Source organism: Cervus elaphus, chromosome X (assembly GCF_910594005.1).
Source record: "Cervus elaphus chromosome X, mCerEla1.1, whole genome shotgun sequence".
Classification (NCBI taxonomy): Eukaryota; Metazoa; Chordata; class Mammalia; order Artiodactyla; family Cervidae; genus Cervus; species Cervus elaphus.
Window position 1 is genome coordinate 34,147,801 of NC_057848.1, and position 14,599 is coordinate 34,162,399.

General features: G+C 40.8%; 1 protein-coding gene across 10 annotated transcripts in view; it reads left to right on the forward strand.

Annotated features, from left to right (window-relative positions):
- The window catches only part of PAK3 (p21 (RAC1) activated kinase 3), a 127,969-nt gene that overhangs the window by 16,296 nt on the left and 97,074 nt on the right, over positions 1–14,599 (forward strand). For all 10 annotated transcript variants that reach the window (XM_043895310.1, XM_043895301.1, XM_043895307.1 and 7 more), the window contains one exon: positions 11,850–12,051. In XM_043895310.1, coding sequence (XP_043751245.1) covers positions 11,877–12,051 — 175 coding nt within the window. In that variant the 5' untranslated portion in view covers positions 11,850–11,876. The remainder of the gene's footprint in view (positions 1–11,849; positions 12,052–14,599) is intronic.

The following is a 14,599-nucleotide window of genomic DNA, read 5'->3' on the forward strand; positions in this document are numbered from 1 at the left end:
TCATATACTGCATTGTCTGTAATCTTCTCTTGGTCTTAGTACATGTTGTTCCTTGTGCCTGAAATGTGACCTTTGGTTACTTGTCCTTTTAAATTCAACTCAAGTATACTTCCTCTGTGAAGCTTCCTTCTTCAGGCTGTTGGGAGCCCCTCTCTTGTCCTTCAGTAGCTACTTGTCATCTTCACCCCGAGCTGCCATGGCCAATGCCTGTGAAACTGTTTTCCTTGATGGCAGGGACTAACTAGTTCATCTCTAGCCCTAGACACTGGTGAGCTCCTACTTACCTTCAATACCTTGCTCAAGTGTAGTATCCTCAGACACCTGTGGGGAGTACTAGCTACCCTTCCTGCACTAACATTTCAAAGCATCCACCTCCTTCTGGGCACATTTTAGACACTATATAAATGCTGAATGAAGGATTGAATTCATTTATGAAGATTTATTGATTGCCTCAAGATTGCAGAACAATCCAGGAGTGGAGCTAGAACTAGCCATTCTTCTTTGGTTGGAGACAATTTTGGGGGGTTTATAAAAAGACCTAACTAAAAATCAACTCCAGAAATTAAAATTAGGGAACAAGATGCAACTTAGTTCTTAAATGGAATATGAAAGGAAGTGGTTTCTTTTTCCACATATTATAGTCTTAATATATTTTCCCCAAAGAAGTCTGTTCTGCTCATATATGACTTTAGGTCTGGAAAATGCTTTGTGTCACCCATACTGGTCCCTTCTATATGTTACCAGGATCCCGTGTTCTGGCTTTTGAAAGTCTTATACATGTTACTTTCTTCCGGAGTTTTAAGATCTGTTTTTACATAAGACCAGAATCACTTAGTTCAGGAGAAAGAGGTGCCCAAACCTTAGAAACATGATCTAGCATGGTTGGATTATTTGTTTGCTGGAATATTCTCTTGAATAATGTATTACAACACCCTAGTACTTCCCATTTCTCAAACCCCAGAGAACTCCTACTCATCCTTCAATACTCTGCTGAAGTGATATATGTCTGATCTTCTCTGAGAACATTAGTTACCCTTTCTGCTCTGTCCCTCTAAAGCATCCTGTGCCTACCTGGGTTGCATCCCATTGTATTTCCTATTGCATGTATGCATGTCCACCATCCTCATTTAACTGTGAGCTCTTTGAAGACTTGGATTGGTCTTCATTCATCTCTATTTGTATATATCTCCATGTACCTGACACAATACCTGGTAGGTATGAATGTTGGTGGCATGGAGATGAAAGGCATGAATATCCATGTCAAACACTTGCCTTGAATGTGCAGGTACTGATTTCTCATCTAGTAGGATAGCAGTCAAAGAGTGTCTTTTCTTCCTTCTGAACTCCTCCAGGCCCTCTTTTTTTTTTTTAGCACTCTTCAATTTGCAATACACATGCCCTTACCTGTTCTGTAGTTGTATTGTTATCTGTATATTTACTATACATTTTAGATAGAATATGCAGCCAGAGATGAAACCCACTGCTCAAGCCTATAATCTCTTTTGGGGCTGGACATTTACTGATATTTATCTCTTTACTCCCAGCACCTCGCATGGTAGCTAGTACATAAGCTTCAATAAATATTTGTTATTGAAATAGACGAATGCAAGCACAGATAGGTTGCTTAAGAGGCATGAGTTACTATCTGACCTCCTTACAGGGTAGGAGGTCTCTGTTTTGGTCTTCAGATTCTTTGAAATGAAAGTCAATCAGCAGTCCATAATAAGAAGGCATGTACCTGGTTTCTTTTCCTATAAAAAGCAATGTTGGGCTGACATAAGATCTTCCCTTTTCCTCTCATTATACAGCTGTATAACCTGCTAGTGGTTGGCTGACGTGATTGTAAGTGCAGGGAATGTGTTAGGCTCAATCTTAAGGGAGAAAGAACACTCTGAGATGACCATTGCTTGATACAGAATTATAATGCAGAGTTATATTTATTTATTTATTATGAACACGCAGCTTTCCTCCCCCTTTCCTGCCCCCCCCCCATTTTTCTATTTTTGGTCATGCTGCATGGCATGTGGGCTCATAGTTCCCCAACCAGGGATCAAACTGGTCCCCGCTGTTGAAGTGTGGAATTCTAACCACTGGACTGCCAGAGAAGTCCCTTCCTTTCCCCAGTTTTGGTCAGGATTTGTTCTAGGCCATAGTCCTGGCTCCACAGGAGTCATTGGGAACTACTGATTGAGTCCCCCTGCTGATTCCCACTTCTACTAAATCCTGCTTCTGCTTTATCTGCACTTTTCCTACCAGGATATCATTTCCTTCCTTTGAGAGGTAAGGGCTGGGCCCTATGATCTCAGTCTGGGGACTTCCCCAGGCCACAGAAAGACTTAGGTATCTGACAGCCTTCTCTTTGTGTGTGCGGGTGAGTACTGGGGCATCAGAACTGATCGTGTGCTGGAGGAGGGGTCTGCTCCAGCATGAACCAGTCATGAGCCATATCTTAGAGAAGTGGGCAGTGGCAGCTGCAATCATGTGGCTGAGTACCCAGCTGCAAGGAGAATGAATCACTTGGTGGATCCGAAGCTCCTAAGTGAACTTAGCTGGTACAGGAAAGCCAGCAGGCTTGATTGTGAGGTCATCCTTTAGGCTTTTGGTTTCTAGAGGAATTTCTTTGGGTGGACTGTAATCTTTTCTTAGACCCAGGGCCAGTTTTCTTTAAGACAATAATAATCCCTTTCAGTGGGGGTAGGAGATGGGGAATTCCTGCAACTAAGGCTGTGGCCAGCAGTTTATCCCCTACCATTTGTGAAGTGTGATAGATGGAAATTGGGTCTGATCATTTCCCATTCTTCCTTTTTTTAAAGATAATATTTCCTCTTCCTTAACTATAGCCCCCCACATGCCATATAGACGCATGCTCCGCTCTTTTGTAAACTTTGGTTGAGGGGCAAAAGCTGGAAGAAGAGTTGCTGCATTTTATACCAGTTCAAATTCTTTGACCTCCAATTCTGGCAAAATGTCTTTTTTGGAGGGGTGGTGGGTAGAATATGAACTTTGCTAAAATGATCTAAATTCCTATTTTAGAAAAATGTAATGTGAATGTCTCAATTGACTCCATGTAGCTCTTCTCTTCAAATGTTCAGTGGCCTTCCTTATAGAAAGCCAATTTGGGTATAGAAAAATTGAGACTAGAGCAAGTTCCTAGGTCAATGAGCCATAAGGCACGGGTTTGAAAACAATGTTCAAACATCTCTATGGTATACAAAGAACCCTAGCAATTTTAGCAATTGAATTTTTAGGCTTGAGTTTGAGGGAATTTGTGACTCTTTCACCAGAGTCGATCAGGGAAGGTTATAATTATCACCCATGCATAGTCACAGAGAGCAGTTAGAACCCCAGAAACTCAAGATGGTTTATCATATCCTGTTCACTTGGGCTGCTCGTCTGCATCTAATTTTTCTGTCCAACAGCCTCCAAGGATACTGTGTTCTGTTTTGAGAACTAGGAAGTGTTTTATTACTTGGTTTTACTTCTCTTTTTTCTCCCACACATTTATTTGAAGCATCTTATACTTTTTTATGCTTAAACAATTTCTACCTCTGTTCTTCATGCATCTTATTTGAAACATTTCTCTCATTTGAAGCATCAGTGTTGGAAATGAAAAGCCCAAACCTGTAATAATGCATCAGTTTGCGACTCTAAACACACGTCAGATGGTCATTAGCATTTTCTTGGCATTAGCTCATACAGCATACACAGTGAATAATAAAGTATGGTGCTGCATCCATTTAGAAGCTTAGGAAGTCGCTCAAATAGGGAGCTACTTGCCCCACATAATATGTGCAGTATGCTGTGGTATACCTATTAATTTCCTTATTTGCAACCTATCATTGAAATTTGCAACTATAATATGCTGGCTTATTGGATTTCATTAATGTGAAGTTCCTGATACAAACAATGGAAGTCACTCAGAAAGATGTTAGCAGAGAACAGGACTACAGCAGAACTGACCTCATTTGCTCGTGTGTGTGAGACAGAGCATGAATGTGTTCTGTGTGACCATGTTTTGTATGTGTGTCAGTCGTGAGCTATCTTTTGCAGGATCTAAGACTGAAACCAGGCAGCTGTAAAAAGAGCTAGTGCCTCCCTTACTTGTCTGGCTGCTTTTGCAAATCTGCCTAACAAGTAGCTCAGCTCCTGATCAAATGATCTTCGAAATGGCTTCCCTCCATTACACGCTGTAATGGTATCTCCCAGGCGAGGCTCTCTGAAACAGCACACCCCTGTCTCTGATAGCAGAGTTCCCTTGGTGAGTGCCCCAGAACAGACAAGCCCCAAAACAAGGCCGTCTAAGAATTGGTCCTACCAGCCAACGAATCCTCCTGGAGTTGTGTCAGTAAATCTACTAGCCTTGGGTCTTTGGATGAGAAATGCAGTTGAAATCAGTAAGTACCAGCCTGAAGTGGGTTGAAATGAAAAAGATAGAACTGTCATATGAATATTTGGGGAGGATGAAAGTGTATGTATAAAGAGAAAGTGTGTGCGTGTGTGGGTGGGTTTACCTGGATCCACATTGTAATGGTATCAAGGGAAGGGAATTGAGGAAAGTTCGAGATTCTAGTCTCGGTTCTTACAGTTATTTTGCTACCCTTGGATAAGTCATTTAACCTCTATGCCTTGTTAATTCCCCGTGTGGAAAATGCGGATGGTGCTCCCTTCTTCACATGTTGTTGTCTGGCTCAAATAAGAGCAGAACTTGAATAAACTCATGGTCGTTACAAGGTCACAATGAGGTGTTGATAATCCAAAGGTGGCTGGCTTCTCCATGATGCCCAGTTTCTTGGCCAATAGACTAGTGCCAAAATGTCCAAACTCCTTCTTGGCTCAGACCTGCTTGGAGTAAGCATATAGGCTTATTCTACATTATGGAAAACATACTCAGAGCTTCAACAAATGCATAGAACATATAGAGTTCCATTCATTCCCTCACGTGTGTATTTAATGCCTACTGGGAACAAGGCAGTGTACTAGGCAGTATGAAAGCATGACAGTTATGACTGAGGAGTGAATTCTTACCCTCTAAGAGTTTATGATCTAGTGAGGGGGATGACATTTTTAATGACTATGTGCAGTTGGAGACAAGATGGTAAAAATGATGCTAAGTTGGGTCCATCTGGTTGGCTATTGTTAGGGGCCAGGCTCTCATCTACCTACTCCACCTGGGAGTGGGGGTTTAGGGCTACTGAGGGACACAGACGTGGCGGTTTTTCCTCTCTATAAAATGAGAGGAATGCCCTTTCTCTCTTCTTTGGCATCTTAGCCTATTATGGGAAACAATGGCTGAAAAGTTGCTAGAAATCTTCAGATGCAAGTTGCTGTAAAATGCAAAGCACTATATATTTTTTCAAAGGATAATACATTGTCCCCTTTGTGGAAGGCCAGGTGTTTTGTTCCTTTTAGGCAATTGAAAACAGTTCACTACATCTTCTTACACCGTCAGTCATAAGTGTCTGGCTACTTCAGTTGCTAAGAATGTGTCTAAGGTAAAGTGGGTTTAGTATCAGCATAGGCTAGTTAGCAAAGCATCATTTGTGTCCCCATCACAAGTTTATACCTGGAAACTCAGCTAGCCATCTTGAAAAATGTGTACTTCTGTTTACAAGGGAGCCCAAGAAAGAGCCAGCAAGTAACTCTTGGATCCTTTTTTCCACAACCAAAGTATAATTCAGTGTATACACCATTCTCACAGTAAAAGCAGTAACCTCATCCCAAAATACAAAGAACAGTCCAGCGTTGGTATCTTTGTCTAAGGAGGTGTTGGCTGACTTTAAATCTGTGTCAGCTTAATACCTCCCAATCTGGAAACTTATTAAAAGTTCATTTCTTGATCTGTAGATCTAACTCTTGCTATAAAGATTTACCCAGTTCCAGAAATTTGAAATGCCCTCATGATCTGTTAATGTCTTAACATAGTGAGGGTTCTTTGACTTGTTGACTACATTTTTGTGATACCAAAATCAATCTTCTTTCTTATGTGTGCTTGCCAGTTTGATTGTCATCTCATCAGCTCCAGGTGTCTTGCAGCCAACCCTATTCTTTTTGTAGGTATCTCAGAAACATCAGAAACTTTGGAAATTTCCCCTGGGCTGCATCTCATTCCTGCGTTATATCCTTTAGTTTGATATGAGAGGGACATAAGCAGTATTGATGGGCTCCCCGATTTATAGTAATGGCCTTGTGTGGCTGGTGGTTTGAGAACTTTACCTCTGGGTTTATTAGACCATGGCTGTATGTCTGCTGGCCTAGGCTTTTGTTTTTGAAAGGAGGCCAGTATTAGTTTGTTTCTCATTGGGAAAGTATGCAAATAAACAGTGATTTAGATTTTTGAAAGCAGACCGTATAATACAGACATGCATTGTCTCTGTATGGTATCAGATACCATTGTCTCTGATGATATCAGATCTGATGAAAATATTGATTTTAGATGGTCTTGGAAGTCGTAGGGCCAGTATTTCTGGATTCTCACCTTTTCACATATGTGAGTAGAGCACCTGTGACAAATGGGCACAATTGGTATTTTTGATTGTATCCAATTCCACACTTATGTCATGGTATGAATTTTGGCCACATTATCTAGAATATATTTGAGCACCTATCTTTCCCCTTGACTCCTGGAACATGCAGGTTGGTGGCTTTTTTTTTAACCTACTGAATGTTCTCTGAGGGTTTCATTTGGTACCACATTAACAGAATACATTTGGAAGAATGAGAGAATGACCATTATATACAGTGCCTAATCATTTCATCTAAAGTTGCCATGCATCTTGATAAAAGTTTTCCTTTGAAATACTTTGTAGTAAATCTTTGTGTCAAAAGGCAACTCAGTGAAGGGGTGTGTATGTGTGTGTGCACCTGTGTGCACATGCCTGCCCTTGCATTTGGGGGTGGGACCGTGGGAGTAGAGAGGAGAGTGAGAGAAAAAGGGAGATAAGGAGGGAGGGGAATAAAAAATTAATCTTTTTTGTACTCTGAAAGAGGGTTGTTCCAGCTTCTTGGTTATCATGAGACAAGAGGCTCATTTCTTACTGCTGATGAATTTCAATTGTAATTACAGAACCTTGGTAAGCCACATTAACTCCCAAGGGCTGGACCAAAACTATACCATCTGCAAAAGCCATTTGAATTCTCTTGGAAAAAACCTAGTAGCCAAGTCTGAAAGCAATTTGTGAACAGATATAAGCTGTTGCTGGGTGCCCATTCAAATTAGCTGTTCCTCCAACAATGCAAAGGGCCATGTTCTAAAAGTGAAATGACATGGCTGGTGGCTGGGTCCAGCATGACCCACACTTGCAAGTTTCTTCTGTGTTGCAGAAGTGAACAACAACAGTTAAACTTTAAAGATCAACAGTTTTTCAATTGGGTTCCTGGAGAATAATGGTGCTTTTGTACAGTTCTTGAAGTAGAGCCTACAGCCACCCCAAATAAAATAGTCTCTTTCAAGATCTTGGAAATAATGACCTCATAGGCAGATTGAACCAGCAATCCATTAATAGTTTCCTTTGTAGAGAGGTGTCTCAGGGGAGGGACCTGGCTTAGTAAATCAGCATTGTTTATAAACATAGCAGAATAGACTCCCCCTTTTTTTCTATGTTTGTGGAATAGCCGGAGATACCTCCCACTTGGGAAGCAAATAGATTAACAGCAAGAGTGCTTTACAGGGCCCTACCCTTTCTCCATTGGTCACCTAAAAGTATACTCTGAAGTCCTTGCTTTTAAGGTGAGTTAGAGATAAGGAGTCTCCCACATTATTCCTTTGTCACAAACTCAGAATTATCTGGGACCATTAGAAAAAGATGAAGATTGGTTATGCCTTGTAAAGGGTCATGAAGAACTGATGTAATATTAGGATAATTTGAGCAAAACTGAATCTGAAATGTCTAGGTAAACTGAGTGTTTATTTGCTTCGTGTTCCTATTGCGGAAATGGGCCAAGATTCTTCAGTTTCATTTCCATCTCTGTAAGAGATTTATTTCAGCCCTTCTTATAATCCCTTGATGAGTTGGACGGAATTAAACTGATTCCAGTTTGCTGGGCAATAGAAAGATGTGCCATTTAAGCTGGGTCCCTTACAGAATGCCTGTGATGTGGACCATGGCAAGTATGTGGTATTCATATTTTCAGCAGCAATTTCTAGTCTAGTATAGGAGAGTATAGTATGAGTTCTATATTCCAAGTAGCCCTTTTTAATCTCGACCTGAAAAGAAACAGGGCATCTACTTTTGGAGTGTCTAGCCAGAGAGAGTATTTAAGGATGAAAAAGGTCACTGTTAGCCACACCTAATTATCCACAACAAAGGCACCTAGTATTTTAGATTACGTAGGTGCACTAGAACCCTGAATGGCTCAGACTCCTACTTGCCTTATTGTGTAAGATTAGTTTTGTGTATCATTTTAAAGAGGCCATGTATGTTTCTCTGGCTTCTGTCATCTCAAGTTAAATATGTCCTCAGAAAATAGATATCATCCAGAACATGGTGGCTCTCTCTCCCCATGAGACACATTTTTCGGAAATCTGTTTTCTAGGTCTTACTTAGAATCTTCAGTTCTTTTGTAATAACTTTCAATTTTCATTATTTTTACCAAGATTCTGTACATTTGAGCTTTATTTAATAATCATCTTATATTCAAGCATTATTTTTGAACCTAGGAAGTAAAACAAACAAAACACACACAAGGCGAAAAAATTAGTGCTTTTATTCTTCGTCTGGCAAATTCTTCTTCAACACTAAGTAAAAACCATGAACCTGTCTGATACAGAATACCATTGGTGAAATCACTCTTAAACTTACTTATCTTCTGGAGAAAGAATGAATTGAGAAGGATCAAAATGTGAAAGGGAACGTAGACCCATTAGCACTGATTTCATATTCTAGTTAAAATATTTACCGGTAGTCTATGGATATACTTGATCCTTGACATCACAGTTTCTTTTTCGTTTTACCTTGTGCTATAGTTTCACCAGCTTCCCTGGTGGCTCAGTGGTAAAGAATTCACCCGCCAAGCAGGAGATGCAAGTTTGATCCATGGGTTAGGAAGATCACCTGGAGAAGGAAATGACAACCCACTCCAGTATTCTTGCCTGGGAAATCCCATGGACAGAGGAGCCTGATGGACTATAGTTCATAGGGTTGCAGAGTCAGATACGACTGAGTGTCTAAACAATAAAGACAACACAGTTTCACCCATATAGGAAAATGTGAGACTTACAAAGCTGGTGGTGGTGTATGACCATACATTTACTACTGAATATTTTCACTGTCACAATTCCTCAAAAAAAACTAGAATTGGTCTTAATTCATTAAGATAATGCAAGGCATGAGAGTTAGGCAAAGTAAAATAGATCTTTTGTCCAAATCAAGGTCTCACCAGTCATTGTTGGTTGGTGGTCCCCTGTGCAGACGGAGAAGCTATGAATTGGTACTGTTAGTTTTGAATACTTACAGGCTCCATATATTTGAGAAAATTTTAAACAGTAAAGTTTTTTTTTTAATTTCCACTTAATGTAATATAATTTAGAATTCATTACTGAAAATAATAAACGTGTAACTACTGAAGGGCTGAAAGGAATGATGGCAGGTTATTTCTCATTAGAGCAGGTAATGTTTTTATTGTTGTTGTACTTAGGTATGTTATTGGAATAAAGTGATATGCTGAGTTGTGTTTGGAGAGCTCTTATACTGCTAATTAGCACCGGTTAATACTTGATGAAATTACAAAGATTTTGTTGCAGTAGTAGTTGATTTCCCTTGTATTGGAAGTGGAGATTCACTTGGTAGGTACTCTTTTTAAAAATTGAGATACAGAGTTATAATGTTGCATGTATTGCTGCTGTACAACAAAGTGATTTAGCTATATCACGGCATCTGGTCCCATCACCTCACGGGAAATAGATGGGGAAACAGTGGAAACAGTGTCAGACTTCATTTTTGGGGGCTCCAAAATCACTGCAGATGGTGATTGCAGCCATGAAATTAAAAGATGCTTACTCCGTGGAAGGAAAGTTATGACCAACCTAGATAGCATATTAAAAAGCAGAGACATTACTTTGCCAACAAAGGTCCATCTAGTCAAGGCTATGGTTTTTCCAGTGGTCATGTATGGACGTGAGAGTTGGACTGTGAAGAAAGCTGAGCACCGAAAAATTGATGCTTTTGAACTGTGGTGTTGGAGAAGACTCTTGAGAGTCCCTTGGACTGCAAGGAGATCCAACCAGTCCATCCTAAAGGAGATCAGTCCTGGGTGTTCATTGGAAGGACTGATGCTGAAACTGAAACTCCAGTACTCTGGCCATCTCATGCGAAGAGTTGACTCATTGGAAAAGACCCTGATGCTGGGAGGGATTGGGGGCAGGAGGAGAAGGGGCCGACAGAGGATGAGATGGTTGGATGGCATCACTGACTCAATGGACATGAGTTTGAGTAAACTCCGGGAGTTGGAGATGGACAGGGAGGCCTGGTGTGCTGCGATTCATGGGGTTGCAAAGAGTCGGACATGACTGAGCGACTGAACTGAACTAAGTATATATGATTAATATATATATATTAAGCATTCCTTTTCATTATGGTTTATCACAGGATATTGAATATAGTTCACTTGTTATTTATCCATTCTGTATACATTAGTTTTCATCTGCTAACCTCAAACTCCCACTCCATCCCTCCCCCACCCTGTTTCCCCTGGAAGGTACTTGTAACACCTGACTTGAAATGGCAAGTGTCAGGGCCCTAATGGAAAGACTTGAACTAGAGTGGGAAGACAGCTAGGAACCGAAACAGTTCCTTGAGTTTGTGCTTTTCCAGTTCACGTAACCTTTCAGTGGGATGAAACCCAAATGTGTTCAGCTCTCGGCACAAAATACTAAAGAATAATGAAATTAAGAGCAGATAAGTTGCTAAGACCCAAACTGGTTCTTACCAGCCTGTCACCCCTGTCAATTCCCTTGTTCCTTCTTCCAGGACATAAAATATGGCAAGGAATAGGGTTATGGTGTCTCCTCAGGAAACGGTCCTCTCCTTGGAGTTCCTCTTTGCTCCTGATGACACTTATCTCTGTTTTATCATCTACTCTGTTACTGAAGATGGAGCAGTGCTTCTCCTAGCAGTCTACCCCAACTTTGCTGAAACTACCAGGTTTACTAGATTGTTTCTCAGTTCTTTCTCATAAAGCAATAGAATGTGTTTTGTTCATCAGGTACACACAGGTATGAATCAGATGCCGAAGGCATCCCAGTATCAAAGTGACTAACATGATTGTTGTGGGCTGTCAAAAATCAACAACCAAGCCTATGTCAATTCTAGACTCCGAGGAAGTGGTACTACCTGACCAAAATGATCATTGTTGTTCAGTCACTCAGTCCTGCCTGACTCTTTGCAACCCAATGGACCGCAGCACTCCAGGCTTCCCTGTCCATCACCAGCTCCCAGAGTTTGCTCAAACTCATGTCCATTCAGTCGGTGACGCCTTCCAACCATCTCATCCTCTGTCACCCTTTCTGCTCCTGTGCCCAATCTTGCTCACAAAGAGGAAAGATTGTAAATTGTTCATTAAAAGACTGTGTGTGGACAGCAGAAAATAGAGTGTCTTTGGGAGAAGGCACCTTAGGTATTTGTATCTACATGTTGAAAAAGCTCACCTTTGCTTTCCTCTTTAGGAAATTGCATCATTGGGCCTTAGGGAGACAGCTCCCTTCCCTCTAGAAAAGGAACCCCTCAGAATGGTTATTATCAAACCTGAGATAGCATGAGACCAATGCTTCTGTTTCTAAGACATTAGATCTCCTGTATATACCAGATTGTCTTTCAGACCTCTCTGAACTCCTGTTTTCTCCTCCTCTTCTTTAGGAGTTGTGCAATCAGTTATAACTGAAAATGTCTGACGGTCTGGATAATGAAGAGAAACCCCCAGCTCCCCCACTGAGGATGAACAGTAACAACCGGGATTCTTCGGCACTCAACCACAGCTCCAAACCACTTCCTATGGCCCCTGAAGAGAAGAATAAGAAAGCCAGGCTTCGCTCTATCTTCCCAGGAGGAGGGGATAAAAGTAAAGTATCAGTGGCCGGGTGTTGGAAAGGGGCTAGTTTATTCTTTCATTGTCGCTTTCTTTCTCAAGTCATTTTTTGAGCATGGGCTGTTCAGGGTCTGCCTGACTTTTGCATCTCCATCTTCAGAGGTTGCATTTTGTCAGAGGATGATGTTTGATTGACTTACTGTAGGTTTACAGAAAATACACTTAAATGCTGTGTTTGCCTTTCACATAACATGGAATTCAGCAGTAAGCCATGGGAAATCATAGCTAGAAGACTGTTTTACAGATATGAATAGTGCCTTTCTTTCTGATAAAACTTAAAGGAGAATTTATAGTAATCCCTTCCTAACTACAAGTTGTCCTTATTAGGAATATGAGTCTTGGTGGATTTACTTCTGTATACCATTTTCACAACCATGAAAATGTTGAATTGAGCATACGGAAGTCAGTCCAAGTGCCACGTTATTGTCTGTCTGACTATATCACAAAGTGTGAAGAAATTTCTGAGTCCTTTGTTTCCTCTACCATTCTTCTGCCAGTCATCCCCTACACAATCAGCCTATTTTGCATTAAGTATCACAACAGTATATTATCATTTATCCTTGGTCCTCAAATATCATATGCTGACACTTTGTGACACTGGAAAATATAAAATCCCTCATAAGTAATTGTCAGGTTGCATTAATTAGCATAAAGCCTAATACATGGCTTCTATAAATGTGACTATTATGGCAGAAGAGAGTAAAACTAGGTACAAGGACTCCAGCACCAGAGAAAGTTGCTAAAGGGCAAGAAGAGTGATATCTCTTTAAGAGAAAAGGGACACTCTTAAGCTTCTTAAAGGTAAAACAGATAGCTTTATAGGTAGCTTATATTATATTAATGAATTTCCATAAGGAAAACTGAAACTCTTGAGGCCAATATTGATTGCCTCCTGTATACCTATGGTATGTAATAAATGCTTTATCCCTCGTGACCCAAGGATGGAAAAGACAGAAATGTTGTTAAACCTCTGGATTGAAAACAAACAAAGGAATAAGAAAACACTTTCCTGGTGGCTCAGATGGTAAAGACTCTCCCTGCCAATGCAGGAGACCCAGGTTTGATCCCTGAGTCAGGAAGATCCTCTGGAGAAGGGAATGGCTACCCACTCCAGTATTCTTGCCTGGAGAATTCCCTGGACAGAGGAGCCTGGCACACTACAGTTAGACATGACTGAGTGACTAACACTTTCACTTTTCCATGCAAGGGATCTCCCATCATGTGAGAGGAATTTTTGAAGACATGTTTGCAGACACCAAAGTGGATCCCAAAAAAAAAAGAGCTGCCAAGAGCAATGGACGGTTTGAGAAATGCATGGTGCACCTGGAAATGCATGCACAACCTGGAAACTGAATCTTAGGTGACAGTGGTGCCAAAGAAAGAACCACTAGATCCTGCAGCTCCCGCGTTGTATCTGCCACAACTGTAGAAAGCAACTAAAGAGGAGAGTCATGTGCATGCACAAATCTTTGGTGCTGTCGAGACCGCCATGCTTTGGAAGCCCTTGAACAATCAGTCCTGTTTGCCCTTCTGAAGAGCATGAACCAACTGATGCTGACATGAGGCCAGCCAAAACAGAGAGGCTGGTGTTTCTGTTTTGTGTCAGTAGTTCAGGTGACCTCACAGTGAAACCATTACTGTCTGCAGAAAACTAGGCCCATATCCTCTCAGAGGAAACAACTAAACTAAGTTTCCAGTATACCGGCATGCAAGTAGAAAAGCCTGATGACTCCCTCTTTCCTTAAGGAATGGGTTTAACAGTGCTTTCTTGCAGAAGCTCAAGACTACTAAAAAGAAATCTTGAATTCAAAGTCATGTTGATTCCTGCTTGTCCTTTTGGTTCCTCAGATGCATTGGCAAATGTGCATCCTCATTTTGAGGTTGTCTTTATAACCAGTGGCATGATTCAGGTCCTGGAACCCTTAGACAGTGTTTTGTCTGACCTTTAAGAAGACTTATGCCAAGCTAATGTATGACTTTGTTGTTCAGGATCTTACAACGGCACCTCTGTCTGAAGATCCTAGTGCATGGAATTCCTACACCATCACTCATGCTGTATTCTTCATAAAAGAGGCATTAGATAGTTTAACATTACTGTGCCATGGGAGACTACTGGGCATATACCCAGAGAAAACCATAGTTGAAAAAGACACATGTACCCCAGTGTTCATAGCAGCACTATTTACAACAGCTAGAACATAGAAGCAACCTAGGTGTCCATCAACAAATGAATGGATGAAGAAGATGTGGTACATATACACAATGGAAGATTGCTCAGCCATAAAAAAGAACAGATTTTAGTTCTAGTGAGATGGATGAACCTAGAAACTGTTATACAGAGTGAAGTAAGTCAGAAAGAGAAAAACAAATATCATATGTTAATGCATATATATGGAATCTAGAAAAATGGTATTGATGAACCTATTTACAAGGAAGGGATGGAGATGCAGACATAGAGAATGGACTTGTGGACACAGTAGGGAAAGGAAAGAGGGGCAAATGGAGAAAGTAGCATCAACAT